We start from the raw sequence: 17732 nt of genomic DNA on the forward strand, positions 1-17732 counted from the left end.
CAAAAAAGGGTAAATAAGTAACTTGAACATAATTTTTTTTGTTAAAGGGGTCAAATTATCGTTTTGCATATCCTACACAAAATTAGCCCAAACATTTCTTAATGAAGATTATTTTGTTGACTGGAAGTTTTTGGCCAAATTGCGTCAGAAAGTTTGCCGAACTTACATAATAGTGTGTTCTGAACAGACAATATTGCAAGAGTTTGAAAGTTCCCAAGATACATTGCAACATGTTAAATTCTGTGTTTCTTATTTGTTTTTCTTTTAAAGATTAATGTTTACTTCTTGGTGGCTTCATTTATGCTCTAATATCATTGTTGTCAGTTATCTGTTGTATTCAGAGTTTTTTTAATGAAAGATGTTTTTTTATTGTTAACATGGTTAAGGTTTGTGTGTTCAATGTTGAGGTGTAAGTGCATGACACAAGCCCACAAGCGATACAAATGTACTCATCACAAACTGATTACACAGTTATTTGATAAAAATGTGGTCTGTTTGAGGCAGAAATCAAGCAGCCTACAATTAAAAGACAAATATGATTTTTTTTAATAACCAATCTATATTCTCTATTCAAGCTAGGCCAACAACTTTGTTTGTTCTGTTGTTCATTAGGTAATCTTGACTATGGTGTGAAAACCAAGGACTTAAACATAATTTTTTAAGTTGGGTGGACTTTAGTCTCTGTTTGTTGAGTTAACTCAAGAACGTGTTGTGATAAGTTGCCTTATTATTTACTATAAGTTGACTTAACTATATTTTACAGTGTATTTTGTCATAGGGATGTTAACGATTATCAATATTGATTCATTAATTGTCAATAATTTAATTAATTAATCTTATGTAAAGGTCCAGTGTATGAAATTTAGCGGCATCTAGCGGTACTTTTCTACAATTGGCAAAATATATCATAATTTGAGTAAATGTGTATAGTTAAGGATCCGAAAAACAAGAAAACAAGTGACCCTAAATGGTTAGTGTTACCCTAAACAGTAGTGTACATCATACATCACTGAAGTCACTCCAATTATGTGGACTTATTTAAAGATCCCTGTTTGTGTTTAGTTGCATTAATGATTTTTCAAAAAATTGCTGGATCATTTAAATGAAAATCGATAAAAAATATTGCATACCTACCTGGAAAACTGTGTCAGTGTAGTTTATAGTTGAAACATTCTTGTTTGTTGCGTCCCTATTGATGAAGAAGAAAGAGGCAGAAACTGTCTCCATATAATAAATAGATTCTGTAGAATAGATTAATCTTAAAAATTCATCCTAATGCATTATATTTTCAGTAAATTACTGAATATATTAAAATGTTTAACATTAATGGACTGCATCTTGCACTAATTTACAGAATCTGCTTCCTGTCTAACTCAACAGTCAACAGGCTGCACATTTTCCCTCTAGAAAGCATCTATTAAAGGTGAAAGCTAATGACTTACAGGGTTATTAAAGGTCAAAGGTAACAATAATTACAGTGCGCCTGACACTCATCATGTTGCATTCAGCCATAGAATAATTACGATGTTCAGTCATTGTAGCAATTGCTTAATTAATAATTTGAATTATTCACACATGGCTAGAGATGTAAAATATATATTTCAAAAACTCAACACTGGAAAAGATTGCAGTCCGTGATGATATCTTTCAGATGTTTTTTCCTCTTTTCTACTTTTGTGTTTAAAACAACTTTGGATAGAAATGTGAATTTCACAAAAAAGTTTTGTTTGCACATAGTAATATACAAACACACCAGCCTGAAATAATGAGGCACCGTGGGGCTAAACCCTATTCTTTAATTTGTATTATTTACTTATAAAGACAGATTACATCCGTCTCTTAGTTGTGGAGTTATTATTCCTGTGCCTTCATGGTATTGTTCTTCAAACAGAAGCCAAAGTGTTATTTTTCATAATAATATTACCCACAATGCACTGCACAAATGTATTATTGAGGCTGCATCTGCCATGTGCTACTTCTATCCCTGGTGACCCTTAAGATTTTCAGAGGTTCTAAAATTCATAAAATCTTCAAGTGTTTACTGAATCAGCCAGGCTTATGAAAAATGCTGAAAAACTTTCTCCTGTTCACTTGACATTCAGCCAAACTAAGTCCAATATGAAGTTTGTTGGGTGTTTATTAGTGGAACGCCTTTTATTTGTTTCCAGTCTATAAAGGTAGGATGATCTCTGATCTGGTTTCATATTTATATTAGAATATAGCTCAGACAGCATCTTTTGGGCTGTTTTAAGGCCTAAAGCTATCTAAGAAGACAACATTTCACCACTTCATTTGTTGTTAAAGATATTAAAGAGAGCTCACTATTGATTTTGCTTTCCTATGGGCAAGACCATTCTAAAAAGTCAAAGTAGACAACATTTTTATGATAAATCTAATTTATTCAGTGATTAAAACTATTGTTAATTGTCTTTGTAGGGTTTTTAATCTTTAATAGTGTTGTTAGTTAGCAGTAAACACCAAATTCAGCTGAAGTCAATTGGAGTGCCGAGACTCTAGTATTGTACCACAAATAAAAGCAGGTTATAGCCACTTCACACCACTTTGCCTCCATGCCTACAATGTGACGTAATGCCTCCAGTGGCATATTTCTTAGTACACAATCCAAGTAACAGACCAAAACTCAACATCCCGTCTGAAAAATGCAAAAGAGAGAAATGAAAAACCTGAAGTACAGCACAGAAAACCGACTCTAAGGGTTTTAAAGTACTGATGACATGAAATCCTAGGCTGATTATGGCAGAATGGGATTACATGGATGAAAAACCAGGAAAAGAGGACGCTGGATGCTCACACTGCAAGCGTCCAGAATCATCATCACATCCAGCTGGATTACTCACGACAAAAGCTCACAGGAAAAACCTCAGACATTGACTTTCCATTGCTGTCGCTGACTGATCATTCAAGCATGAAGCAACAGGAGCTAGGAGGATTTTTTCACCACACAACCAACAATATAACAATAATAGGCTAGAAAACCAATGTTTATCTCCATAAATGTGTTTACTTAACTTTTGGCCCTGTGTACTTCAAAAGAATTGTGTATTTTCACACTCTCTCTAAATAAAGATTTATTTTTACAAAGCATTTACATAATATCATTTCCAGTAAGTCTCAAATTGTCCATTTATTTGGACGTTTTGGGGAATTAAACAGAGCCATTTGCATTATTTATTATAAATGCACTCACCAAAATCATGTTTTTTGCTACTATTTTGTTTTTTTCAATCACGGTCTTCATTCTCACTGTTACATTAGTAACCCAATACTTCCTTCTAAACCTTGAATGATCTTTGAAAATAATGTAACAAATGAGCCATGGTTGGTATTTATGTAATAAATTATACAAATCGTTTTCATTAAATGTTGAAATGGTTTGAGATGACTTCACTCTTACTTAATGGAATGTTTTTCCTATAGTTAAATCGAATTTCATTAACGTTTACAGTGTTTTCTTTTTTTTTGGTGCTCTTAAAGTTCATTTTATATGTAGATTTCTTTGTTTTATCCTTGTTTTAAATTATCAAGGGTCACTATAAAAATGTTGTTACATTTTAATATGGTCATTTAAAGACACAGATCCCTCAAAAATGATTATTCTGTCATATCTTATTCAAGCTCTTCTTAATTCAACCCAGTATGACTTTCCTTCTTCTGCAGAATACAAAAAATATGTTTTTATAACATTGGTAACAAATCAACAGCGGTATCCATTGACTTGCATTGGTTTCGTTTCCATACAATAGATGTGAAAAGGGATCAAGAGTTTTTGGTTACCAACATTCTTCAAACTATATTTTCTATGTTCTGCAGAAGAAAGAAAGTCATAAAGGTTTGAAATGAAAAGAAAGTGAACTAGGCATGCAAGGACCGTAGTAAAATGTAGTAAAAAAAAAACACGATTTTCAAAGAATGAAATCTACGCATAAATTGCATGTGTAGAGTAGCAAGTGAAAAGTGAAAACATTGTCAAACGTTGTAATGGAATTCTAGAAGGTGTCAAAAAATTCAACCCTCGAACCTAAACATGCCCACATCTGGTCCCACCAACAGACATCCAAAGGAGATGAGTTTTCTTCATCTCTGCTATTCTTCACTATGCAGTACTAGCAAAACACAACAGCTTCAGCCTAAGCCAGCGCGGCATTGTGTACACAAATGGATCAGACAGGAAGTGTGGACCGCGGCAGTAAACATCAGCCGTGGCCCAGATTTACAGTCCTAATGTCAGATGCAAGGAAAATACCCTTGTGCGCTCTGGAGCAGAAGCGTGGATTCCGTGGATTTATTTTGCTTCATCCTTTTGTCCATGACAACACCCATTATTTTAAGATCACTAACTGCGACTTAGTCGTATCCTAGTCATTCTAAAGAAATTGCTGTGGATCATACACGTTCTTTTAGAATGGATCATTCCTGCGGAAGCTTTCTTGTAGGATGATTTGAAGGACATCCAGCCTGTTTTCTGCACTCCATGCGGTGCCTGTTGTCATATGTTTATTGGGTTGTAATTTGTTAAGCCATCCTAAATTATGATAATTAATTTGAGATAAAGATAGTCAAATTCGAGGTAATCAATAAGACAGATCTTTTTTGCAGAAGAACTGGCATTTACTGAGCTCAACATAAGGGAGGAAATTTTTCATTTTTGTGTGACCTATCCCTTTAAAAAATGAGCAATATGTTTAGGAAAGGCTCCATTTCTCCCATTCATGAGTTTTTAATTACTGAACATTATCGGTTGTACTGCTCCTATACCGCATAAAAATGCATGAGACGTTACCGGCCCCAGCATAAAAATGAGACGTGTCCCTGATCATTCTCCTCACGTCTCCTTTTGGATATTATGCAGCATTACCAATTATTTCTGCTGAATAAACACTGTGTCAAGGGAGGTGCCACAAGGTGCATTTTCCTACAAATTAGTCAGAAAAAGATCAGCCCTTCTCTGCACAAGTGACAGTGTAATCGATATTTTAACGTCTAAAGCTCCGCTTTGGACACAAATAAGCAGTTTAGTATTCTGATATTGTTCTTTTATAACCACTCATTGTCGCAGTTGTGTTGCAAACCGTCTCTGCAATTTCTGGTAGTGTTGAGTGAAATGCCAATGCGGGAAGTACAGGCGGTGACAGACTAGGATGGAGCAGATAGGGATCATAGGGCTCATAAATTCAGCCAGGGAATCAAGGCTGTGTAATGTGTGTATGTGTGTATGTGTAGAAGGGAGATTGTTGACTGAATTTAAGTGTCAGAATGGTACTGCTGTAAACTTGGAGAGGGAACAGAAAAAAACTGAGATAACTTATTTCTTGAGATGTAAAAACAAACAGTGGCTTTGAATGTTTTATAAGCAAAGTATATTTTTTAAGTGACGAAAAGCATTCCGTCATGGGATCGATCCTAGATAACAAACTAACCAATACAGAGAAAAGCATCTTTACATCTTTTAGTTTGTCAAGAAAATAGATGCGCTGTTTTTGGAAAAGTGCACATCCGCATGACACGCGTGCTCTAGGACCCTGGGGAATCCCTGGGGGGAGTTACGTTGGAGGAAATGTATTAATTAAATAAATATTGTAGAATAATTAAGAAGGATTAATTAGAAGACGGTATTACTCCCCCACCTATGTCACACCATACACTATGTTGTTGAACCAATGTGGTTTAAACAACAGATGTGCTCCCACAAAGTTACTATGTTTTCGGGAAACAGTCGTGAGTAGATAGTAAGTTTCTGAAACGATGCATCGTACTATGGTGGTTAACCATAACTGAGTTATGTCGTTGTTTGGGAAACGCACCCCAGAACGCCTTGGAGCCTGCATAGCAACACCCTGGCAATGCAGAGTTTTTTAAACACATGGTTTGATAAAATATGGGCTAACTGTTGGTTTAAATTAATCTATGAAATGATGAAACCATGCGTTGATATAACCCAGCACTGTGGGTTGAAACAACCAAGCAAAGATTAACCTAAACCCAACTACTGGGTTTGTTCATATACAGTATATTTTTGCTTGGGCAAGCATCACAAATTTACACTCAATTTGCACACAAAGTGCTGGTTTGTGTTTAACCCATGGTTGGGTCAGATCATTTATTCCAACAGATAGGTTTCTCCAAATTTCGACCAAACCATGGATTGAAACAACCCTATTTTCATAGTGTTGTTTCCTAAAACGGTTACTCCAGCATTTCACAGCATTAACATTTTACACAGCATTATCGTTTAACATACGTCATTAAAATCACTTATACTGCGTATTATTCTGAAACATTAAAAAATATACTGCATCATTCCTTATGTACTCAGTCTCCTGCTTCAGCTCTTTATTGTACAATTTCCATATTTCCAGCATTGTAGATAATGATTGATATTACATAATTAGTTTGCAAAATGTCCAAGCCCAAAGTTTTGTCTCAAAAAGCAGGGAAATTAACAACTGTGACACTTAAATTCAAACCAAAACCATTTGCAAATTGATTATTTATGACTTCAAGAAAAATTGTTCCCCACATAAAACCAACCATGGTAGCTAATGAACAGTTTCTATTTTGTTCACTGGGTGTCATTGTGATATATAAAAGAGTGCTGGTTATTGACTCATTAATGAAACTGTTAATTAAGCACAACATTACTAAGCTTAAGTTTTGTGCCGAATGCCTGACGGGAAAAGTATAAATCCATCGTTTAACTTCTACTGAATAAAAAGCACTGAATGAGGAACGTAGCTAAGCATTACATCTCACAGATGTGATAATTGGCTGTTTGTGTTTCAGAAAATGTACCAGTTTCAGCTAATCGTAGACACACATAAGAGTCACAATGCGTAACAAATCGAGTCTATTGTCTTCCTCAGCACATTTTTTTGACATAGACGTTGACACTTTTTTAGCCCTAGTAAAAAAACTTGTCAACTTGTTTTAACCACTTCTGGTGTGTTCGTAAAAGCATTAGGGAATTATCAGCATAGTTATACGTCATTATCAAAGACATATATAATTATGCTTAAACATATCTCATTATTAGACACCATTTTGCATAATCATATGTTAATGCTCTTTGTGTCATTTTGGGATTCCCTCTAGATTCCCCCAAAAAATTTCAGGGATGATTGGAAAAAATGACGGGAAATAAAATTACTATTCATTCATCATGTGATTGGAACAAATGTTAGCGGGAGTGGGTAGTACCGGGAATAGACAAATATACCTTTGATATAAATAAACATATAATCTTCTGTTTGCATTGGTGTGGCTGGTTAAGTGAATGAGGTGCTCCCCAAAACCGTAACAGTTGGTAGCAGTAATGCATCAAGTTAGTACACAATAATAGAAGAGAAAAGGGCGAATTGCCCATGCAGTCACTAGACTGTACTAGACTCCAAAATGGAGTCAGACCCCTTACAGCGACTGCTCAGTGAAAATGATGCTTCTGTCGTGCTCAACGACATTTCTGTGCGGTCTAACTTTATTTTTTCTGTTACTAACAGATTTCGGACAAAAAAAAACGCGGGAGTGTGAGTCATTCCTCTGGGATCGGGACAGAACGGGATTTCCCCCGGTTTATCGCGGGATTGGGATGGGACGGAATTTTTTTGGGGGGGGGCAGTGGGATGGGAGAGATTTAAAAATGTACTTTAATAAAAAAGAAATAAATAGAATTGACAAAGAAACATGCTCCTATCAGTAATAGTTGACAGTCATAAACTATACTTAAACATATTAACTAAACAAAACTTGTAAACCCACACACTGCTCAGGTGCACTTTTTGTATAGCGACAATGAACATTTGAAGGTATTTCAATAGCATAAAATGTCATTTTAAGTATCAAAAAATGCTTTACAGGAGCAAAGAGAAAGAAAATCCTGTCACATTTACTCACCCACAAGTAAATGCAAACCCCTAACGAATGTGTAATTGGATGTAACGAAACGTAGTCCAATTTCCCTCGTCTTCTAAAGTCGTTTGCTGCATTTGTTTGTCAAAAATTCATATATTATTATTGTAATTTTTCTTCGTGCACAGTGTGATTTGATCACGTGACACTATGAGACTTGTAAATACGTTCACGTGCGGCTAAAACTAGTTTCGACTTGTAAACACGGAATTATCTGTGTTCGACTGCGCAGACTCGTCGACGTGTGGTATCAAAATATCGCGAGAGCGACTCGGAAGCATACGAAGCATCTGCTCTCGGTTTGTTCTCGCGATCCTTTGATGTCATACGCCAATTATGCTGCATTCACGTGCTGTCGGAAATCTTATCTGTCCCACTACTCATGTGAAGATTCTGAGCTTCTGTACCTATAAAACCTACTGCAGAGGCTTGTTTTACTAGCCAGTTTTATTGATGACTATTCTGCAATCTTGGTGAAATTCATGCTATTTCATCGCAGTGTATAAAACATACAGTATGCTTCAAACGGTTGCTCGTATATGTAAATATACTAATTTAACGACAAGAAGCTGTTGCGGAAAAGAATAATAAATTAAATCTGTCACAGCAGAAATCCTTCTCCAATCCGCCATGTTGATTTTGTAAGCCCCGCCCATTTCGGGAACATCATAAGGCGTTCATGTGTCATTTTTACCTCGGAAAATCATATTTCCTATAATTCCGAAAGCATGTGAAGACAGGGCACTACTTACTCATTTGACGTATAGGCTGAAAAATAAAAGGGCTTCCTTTAAGAATAAAAGCAATTTATCATTTTTGTCTGAATTTTTGTTCAATTGTGTGATTAAGTGTGTGATTACGTGATGACACATAACAAACATCTTGCATGTGAATGTTTTTATATGACAAATCTTGAGTTAAGGCCAAGATGACTGCATTGAAAATGAATAATGGAAAGGGGCTTTTATAGTGCAGGCAGGCATTTGCTGTTTCGGTAAAGGGGATATGTAGAGTGAGACGTTCCCTCTGTCCTGTGTACAGTATCCGGTCTTATCTGCATCTTTCAAACTGCACTCTCAGGATTCTGATAGGGGATGGGAGTAAAGCAGCTCTCCTTACATCAACAGAAATGCCTTATTGCCTGTGATGGCATTTTAAAGGCATTTCAGGCAGGCCAGGAATTTGCCTTCAACAAAATTCACACGTGCTTCAGCATCGTGATGGCACAGAACTGGCCTACACTAAAGGAGGCATTAATGCAAAGTAGTGCACATTATTGGGAAATTTGTTTCAAATGTATGAGGTCTCGAAGGTAAACGCTTTTTGATCTGTATATTGATTTTTCACTCTGAGAATGTATACAGGTTTATACATTTCTTCTGGAAGTCGGTGGTTTGAGGCGCTGCTAAGGAAAACAGTGAATATTGTACATAGGCCTATCTCAGGTGGGAATATTTTTCAAAGAAACAGCCTACTAAATTGTATATGGAAAAACATGATAATAGTTTGAATGTGTACTGATATCTCCTGTGAAATGTAGTCTGTCAAAGATAGAAAATACTAGCCACAATGAGTTAAGCAGCCTGATAAACATGAGACATGTTAAAATCCATCAACTATATTTGTGAAATCTCAAGAATTGCATAAAAGTACTCGGAGCATTGTGCAGTTTTAAAACGAAATCCATGAAAAACGCTTTATCGATTTAAGGGAAGGAAAAGCAATTGTCCTTATCACAGCTAGTATCTTCACCTCTTCATCAGTGTTTCCTTTAAAGAGACATTTTCTCATAACCACAACAGTGACAACGTCTGACTTATATCATTGTGCCTGTACAAAGACAATAAAGAGATGAATCTAGACTGAAAATAATATACAAGAAAAAGTTATGGAAAAACAGTACAGTTAAAATGATCTAAGACGGTAGGAATGCCATACAAATAGGAGATGTGCGCTGCCTAAAATAACATTATTGCATAAACAGGTTACACAGAACCAAAGTGTGTCTAAGAACAAGACCTGAGAAAAGTTACTTAGTTTGTTGCTCTACTTTAAAACCTTTACAACCACATAAAACGAAAAGTGTGATGAGAAAGAGAGTCAAAATATAACAGCAGTTTACAAAAATACCTCCATTTATATCACAAATGCAATGCTTTCAAGATCCTGTAAAATGATGTGAGCAACATTATAAGGATGCAGTTACCATAGTATTGTATTTTACTGTACTGTCATCTAGTGACCGTATGGAGTATTGACCGCTTGAATATCCACTGGTAAACGTTCCTCTTTATCCTTCTGGTAAAATGCATAGGCTTTCGATCCAGCGCAGCGCTTACTTCCGGGTTAGCCTACAAAAATACGTCATCTCTGAGCCTCTCCATAGTGGACGTGTGCGCATGCGCAGTCATAGAATGACTGAAGAACAGTTTCATGATTAATGATCTCTCTTTTAAAGCAAGTGTAGGGTACAAACGCGGACTATTTGTAAAAATGATACCGTTTATGATACAGTCCAATTCCAGCACACTCTTTGAATGACGCTCACTCCCATTTGGCCTTTTATTGTAAATGACTAAAATGTATTAACATTGACCGCACACTAGAGGGAGCGCGTGTCCTTTGTTTCTGTGACAAATACATCAATTCGGATTAAATGTCATTGTGGTTCATTTTAAAATACCTTTTTGAATCACACATGTAGAACAGAAACAAAAATGTATCAGACTTTTTCTATATATTGCGTTATATGTACTAATACATTTTTAAACGTAATAATGCATTTATTGGTTAATTCACAGATACTAACATATTTAAAAATGCAAATTTCAAAATAAATGCAGTGGTACTTTAACCATGTGTAGTGTTTATTTTTATGCAATGTTTACTTATTTCTAAAATCCAGAAAACCTGTTTAACCCCAGTTTAACACCTCAATGATAGGCCTACTGCTTCTAAAGAAGTAACTGCTTGATTTCTTATACTTAGATAGCCAAATTGTTTTCAATATTATCTGGGGACAGATAAGTGTAGGGTAACTCCAGCTGTTTGTTTCTCTTTGCGATGTCTCTTGCTATCTTCTTCAACTCCTTCTGTACTTTCTCCACAAGCCTGAGGATGGCACCACTGCGGAAGTACCACTCCTTATAGTGGCACAGGGGCAACTACATAAGAGGGGAAATCTAGATAAGCACTACACATGCACAATCATGTATGTTGACAAATCCAAAGAGGCTCAAACTGTCTACAGCTGCATAAAGTGAACATACACATGAATAATATATAGATACATATGTAAAACAATAGACACGTCAAGTAGATTAACAGTGTACAGTTCACAGAGTCCAGTCAACTACCACTTACATAGTCAATGGCATGTTGTGAGAGTATACTCAAGATGCGAAGGATGTGACAAGAGGAATTCACTCCTGGAAGGAAGGACACAAGCTCATCCTCAGTTATAAGCCCTTTGGTCTGAGGAGGAGGGCGTACCAGAGCTGCTGGCGTGTTTGGTATCCAAAGGTTGTAATCCAGCTAAATGTTGAGATGAATTGGGAAAGATAAACACATGATTACTGAATCGAAATAATGTATACTGTCATTCCGTATATTAGTTAGGTAGTACTTAGGAGTGTCTAGGGCTCTTTAAAGGTAGATTATACTATTCATGAACACTGAACATGCCTGAGAGAAGTTCACTGCTGAGTGAAGCGCAGAGCAGGTGAAGACCACCATAGTGACAAACTTGCACATTTCAGCAATAGTCTGAAATGACTGTGGAATTCCTGGAAAATATGACATGGAAGAAAAGGAATAATTCTCAACAATTAATAAAACCATTGTAACTGGTTCTGTGGGGAAACAAACATGGTTCTTCCATGGCATCGCTGTAAAATGTTTTTTTTTGACAGTTTTGTTATTGATTGTGTGCTTTTATTAGGGTGTTAACCTATTTGACTAAGACCAAGGAATCCCTCCATGAAGATCTCTCTAATCCAGTTCTGCAGCTCACAGTCCTGCTGGACGTCCTCATCATTACAGTAGTACAAACTACTCCAGCCCTCAACAAACCTGTATGCAAATCATGTATTATCTTCACACACTTCAAATTAAACATGTCTCATTCATAATACCAAAATATGCAACCATGTCGTCAGTCTTCCTAATGTTCTGTACCTGTGTAGAGCATCCCACACCCTGTTAGCATCTTGTGCGTAATAGCAGATGGGGAGTGTATCCACTCCACGGAATCTCAGGTCATCTGGCACACACATTGAGCTATAGCGCAGGTGTTGAGTTCCTCGAACAAACAGCAGCTTCGCTGCATCCAGACCACAAGAGATAGACTTCATAGAGAGGAAAGCATAATTTGTTAACTAACCATCAAGAATAAATGCATTCAATAACTTTCTCAATATATATTAAAGGAACCTTGTCAAAAACACCATCTTTGGCCAGAAGAGTCGCTCTACCATGAATGTTGATCTGAAGAGTAGTCTGAATATTTGGCATAAGGAGCTAAAAAAAAAAAAGGTCATAATCACTGAATTGTTATGAACTATCTAGAAGTAGTTTGTTCTGCTTCATTGTTTTGTAAGATGGCTTATGGTACCTGGTACAGTGGATGAATCTCTGGCAGCTGTCGGAGTGTGGCTGTACAAAACACCTCCCCTACAAAATGAGTCCGCAAGAGGTGGGAAACCACCTGATGCACTACAAAATCTGAATTACGCACCCACATCTTTGCTAACAACCAATCCGCTGTAGAATCAGAAGGCAAGAAAACAGGGTTCTCTGCCCCACGAACCTGTTGAAGCTAAAATGAGATAATTATTTCTTTGTTGATTTTAGTATAGATATTGTATTTCCTTATTCACACAATTTCAATTTAAGAATTGATTTCAGTGTTAAAAAATACATGTAAGGAGAGATTAAGGCCCAGTTAAACAGACAAAGAATTAGCTCAAACCAGCACTATGCCTTAGTTATTTTAGGAAATTTAAGTCCATTTACGGAAGCTGTCATCATTTGCTCACCCTTCAGTTGTTACTAACCTGTATACATTTCTTTGTTGTGCTGAACACAAATGAAGATATTTTAATGAAAGTTTGTAAATAAACTGTTTTGGGTCACCATTGACTCTCACAGTAGTTTTTGTCCTACTATTGAGGTCAATGGTGACCCAAAACGGATTTGTTACAAACTTTCATTGAAATGTCTTCACTTGTGTTCTAGTAACTAGTAAAAACATTTATGTGAAACTCCAGTTGAAGTGAAACTATAATTTAAATTCTAGCTCCTATTTGCGTAAACCCTATGGCCTTTAGTGTCAGTTTTTGATTTATAGTAGCCTACTTGACAGCAAACAAATGCCTAAATAATCGTTACTTGTTATGCAGGTCTTGCAAATTATCTTAGTGTGCATCGGAAAAACTGGGTGTGCCTAATTAATTGTCAGATGAATGGCAACCCCCCCCACTCTGTGCATCAGTAATGTTACAGAATAGAGTGGGTGCCTAAAACTAGGCTCGCCTGAAATGGAAACACATTTGCCAAATAAATTCTGACGTAGCGAACAATAAACCCACCAATTTCGAGCGTAAAAACTTTATTTGAGAATGAGGGAGTTTCATTTCGAAATTTGGCACTTTCATCACTAGGTTCTGACTCGAAACGTCAAAATGCAAAGCTGAAAACAAGCACTCCACAGAAAAGCTTGTAACCATCAATGCAATGTGAACAAAACACACAGTAAACTGTTCACATTGGGGGGGAAAGTCTTAATCACACGAGTCGAAAAGTTTGAGGAGTTGTTACCTTCCTCTTCAAGTCTATCCACCTTATTTTTGACGTAAATGTGGGTGCCGCCGTCTTTGAGCGGTTTGTGTTTAGACTTCCGGTAAGCCGCTATGGCAGTCGTATTGCGAGTGAGAAGAGTGTGCAGTTTTGACTGTCAACTTAATATTTATTATGGAACTTACATGTACAAGCTTAATGTGTGCAGTTAGAGGTTGCCATAAGTTCCAGTACAAATGTAAAAAATGTCTACAAAACATTTGTTTTGACCTTAATCCACGCACCAAAACTGAATATGGATGTCGCGCACCCTATGATCTGCAACCATTATTCTTTGGTTGTTCTTTCTCCTGGACAATTGATCTACTTGACTACAATAACTAAAACATCGTTCAAAGGCATGGATTTACGGGCAGAGTGACACTAAATATAAAAAAATATATAGTAGAATTGCTGCTTGCTCCAGCTTACTTATTGCTCCTATTGCTATTTCATAGCTAGGTTACTGCCATTTCATTGCATTTGCAGTACTTGTCCAGCCCTGTATCATTTCACACCACAGAACAGGTCGACATTGGTTATTAGAATATAGATGTAGTCACATTTGCAAAGGGGCAAACTATAAACCCATACCTGTATGGCAATTGGCTTCAGTTCTTCATTTTGGTTGTAATACAGCAGACATAAAGGAGCAGTCAAGTACGTCTGCTTGCCATTGACAGTATTGGCAGGCAATTTATCCAGAATCTCATAATCCAGAAGATAAACACGTCCTTTCTGTAATATATGCAACATTATAAAATGGTCAGTTCTGGTCCTTGATTCTGATTGGCTGAGCGGAGTTCTAAACTGTTATAAAATACCCCAGTAACCTGCTTCTTGGGTCTTATTGCTTTAACAACAATTACAGTTAGAAAAATCCAAATGCCTCATAGTATATCACACATGCACACGAACACACCTCCATCTCACGCTTCAGGGAAGACCCCTCCGGCAAAAAAGATCTGACCATCTTTGAAGAGACAGCGAAGTTGGGTGGCAGGCTGCGGATCTGTTTGACACACAGCGGATTGGAACCGTTGAGGCATTGATATCCAAAGAATGCATCCTCTTTCCAATGGGCCTGAATATATTCTGCAAGTGAATGAATGACAAGAAACTATCAAACTAAAACAAAAACACAGCTGAGAGTATTTTTTTAAGAGGAGGTACCGTTTGCAAAATAAGCAGTAGATATTGTGGTTATTTATTTGACGTAATGTATTTGTTCATACTTGCAACTGTGTTCTCCCTTCCATTGAACAGGAAGAACGTCTCAAGTTCTTGTAGACTATTCCAAGATGTTCCTCTTTCAGTAAAACCTTCTAAATAGTGCATGTTGTTGACTGGACTGACAGACAAGTGAAGCACATTGTCAAATTCAAAGAACTAATCAATAGTGAATAACTATTCTTGTTGTTTAAGAACAGTAAAGCGTACCTTTGACGAATGTGAGTCAGATTGGGGCCTAGAGCTGCCAAACTGGGCATGTCCACACAACGAACGACGCCGTCAATAAATGTGGTAAACCTAGAGAGAATTGTTTTTCTTATTAGCTGTGAGAAAACTGCTTTAAAGGGATATTTCACTACGGAATCAAAATTTTCCCATGTTTTACTCACACTCCAGGCATCCTAAACCAATATCACTTTCTTCTGGAAGAACAATGCAGTCATTTTTTATAATCCCAAGTATTTTGGGAATATAGGATGTCGCTCCTATATGAGAAACATTTGTTACCGCCTTTTGCGAAAAGCAAGCAACAGTGCAGTCGTAGCCCGAGAGAAAATGGAAGCTAAACATCGACGTAAATAGCGCTGTCAATATGGATATTTCTCTTAAACAAATGCATCAATTCGCATCAGAAGACCGTTGTTCAATCCACAGAGCTGTGTCGAGCCGTTCATTGATCGATGGATGTACTTTTTGGATCACGAAAAGTCAACTACCACCCACTCCCATTCTACTGCTTGAAAGTAAAATGATACTTTGATTATAACAACGACTGCATTGTTCTTCCAGAAGAAAATAATTTGTTTAATGATGCCTTGAGGGTGAGTAAAACATGGGGAAATTTTTAATTTTTAATAAAATTTCCCTTTACAGGAGTAATTCACCTTAGCAATTCATACTCCGTATGCAATACATGCAGTGGATAAAATAAGATTGTGTATGCTTCTCTGAGAAACAGACTGTTCAAACATTGAATCATGGGACAAATAAAGAGTTTGGTTCCAAAATAAGGTAACTCCATTTTGTCATGTTTTGATTATGTTATCATGTTTTTATTGTGTTAGTTAGCTATATTTTCTTAGTTATTTTGGTTTAAGTGCAAAACATACCAACTACAGTTTGACTGATATAAATTGGAATGCATAATAAAAAAACATGATTTTTGAAATAAAGACAAAGTCATCTCATTTTGGAACCAAACTCTTCAAATAGTCTCTCCTCACTGTGGTCTTCATCACGTTTTTTACCAAGTGCACCAGCTTACCTTTTACCTGAACTGTGAAATTACCAAACGGTAATACCATATCTGATTATGCTCTCTATAACCGCCGGATAAAACAACCACATGATTATCTGGTCCACTTCATAAAGCCTAAATCTATGCAGGAAATACAATCTTTGCTGCACACACAAACAAATTGATGCCAGATTTTTCACTTTGAGGTTAACTATTCCTTTAATAAATACGAGTGGCGAACAAACACCAATAAAACGGTGTACCTGATATACTGCTGTTTGTTCTTAAGAGCCTTCTCCCTGTGAGCTGTTAGGATTGCCAATGTCTCCTCCTTTCTCAGACACACTAAGGATTTTATAAGAAAGAATTTCAGATATAATGATGATTTGATGTCTCTAGAGTGTAAATAAACTGAATATTTTGTGGGTTTTCTTCCTGAAAATAGAAACACCTCACCTCCATCGTTACGAAGCTCAACACAGCCGTCTGCGCTCTGAATCCATTTATGGCAAGGAAAAATGTCCACATTGGGATCTTCACAACACTGTCTCACCTCAACATCCTGACAGTGCCATTTCATATCCGGAAAACCAGGCTGAGCCTCAAGACGCAGTTTCAGTAAAACCAATTTGCCAACTTCCTTTGTTGGTGTGATGACAATGGTATGGACCTGTTTCAAAGACAAAAGTTGTTCATGTTAGATTCTTGTACAAAAATGAAAACCTGTTCTTATGCCTTTTTTATAATTCTGAATTGACCAATCTATTCAATGACTTAAACTACATACACATTACATTTAGCAGATGCTTTAATCCAAAGACTTTCAAGTTGACTCAAGTGGATTAAGTTCCTGCTCAACCTCATTTCAAACTGTATCTGTATTTAGAGATGCGAGACATTTTCTATAAAGGTCTTACTGAGCTTGGCAGGAGACGATGTTGTTCTGGGTTCACTTTCACTGGAGGGGTCTCGCAAAGAGTACCGACCAGAGAGATCCAAACACTGCCATACGTTCCTGAGAGAGGTAATATGGAGGTACGAATTGTCACGTGAAATTTATCCATTTGGCTCATCATGAGGTTCCTTTGCATTGAAAAAGAAAATATTATTTTGAAACTGTTAAAGTTGTTATGATGTTAGTTCTATAGTGGGACAGGTTGTTATACATAGCCAGGGTTGGGAATCGTTTGAATTTTATCGATTCCAATTGTAATCCCAGGTCACTAGTCCGCAATTGCGTATGGAAGTAGCATAACACGTATATGATGCGTATTAATAGCCCCGCCTATTATTTTAGCGTCATGGTTCGCACGTGTGACGGATTGATAGAACATCAATGTGTAATCATTAGAATAATAAGCAAAGAGAGCGAAATTTCAATCAGAAATTAGAAGTCGAGTTATTGAAAGAAACTAAAAGCTGCTTGTAGCAAAAGCATGACGGAACGTATATCAGATTAGTCAATAGATCGTTGGTTTAACGACGCAGGTCGGAAAAGCTAATC

General features: G+C 36.7%; 1 protein-coding gene across 1 annotated transcript; it reads right to left on the reverse strand.

The window, feature by feature from the left end:
* Positions 1 to 10553: 10553 nt before the first annotated feature.
* On the reverse strand, positions 10554 to 17427 carry LOC130413455 (polyunsaturated fatty acid lipoxygenase ALOX8-like). Its single transcript, XM_056738685.1, has 14 exons — positions 17146 to 17427; positions 16685 to 16898; positions 16492 to 16573; positions 15199 to 15288; positions 14994 to 15109; positions 14681 to 14853; positions 14353 to 14496; positions 12536 to 12739; positions 12355 to 12441; positions 12100 to 12269; positions 11873 to 11994; positions 11608 to 11708; positions 11287 to 11457; positions 10554 to 11087 (listed from the first exon to the last, which is right to left on the reverse strand). The coding sequence occupies exons 1-14, from the start codon at positions 17317 to 17319 to the stop codon at positions 10908 to 10910; spliced, it is 2028 nt and encodes a 675-aa protein (XP_056594663.1). The 5' UTR covers positions 17320 to 17427; the 3' UTR covers positions 10554 to 10907.
* Positions 17428 to 17732: the final 305 nt, after the last annotated feature.

The sequence above is a fragment of the Triplophysa dalaica genome, chromosome 23, assembly GCF_015846415.1.
Source record: "Triplophysa dalaica isolate WHDGS20190420 chromosome 23, ASM1584641v1, whole genome shotgun sequence".
NCBI lineage: Eukaryota > Metazoa > Chordata > Actinopteri > Cypriniformes > Nemacheilidae > Triplophysa > Triplophysa dalaica.

Bases quoted from the DNA above. Each gene is read 5' to 3' on its own strand.
- LOC130413455 (XM_056738685.1), bottom strand. From the start codon at position 17,319: ATGCAAAGGAACCTCATGATGAGCCAAATGGATAAATTTCACGTGACA. The intron at 16,574-16,684 runs GTGAGGTGTTTC...TAAAATCCTTAG, and splicing joins TGAGCTTCGTAACGATGGAG to TGTGTCTGAGAAAGGAGGAG. The intron at 11,458-11,607 runs GCATGTTCAGTG...CTCAACATTTAG, and splicing joins CAGCAGTGAACTTCTCTCAG to CTGGATTACAACCTTTGGAT.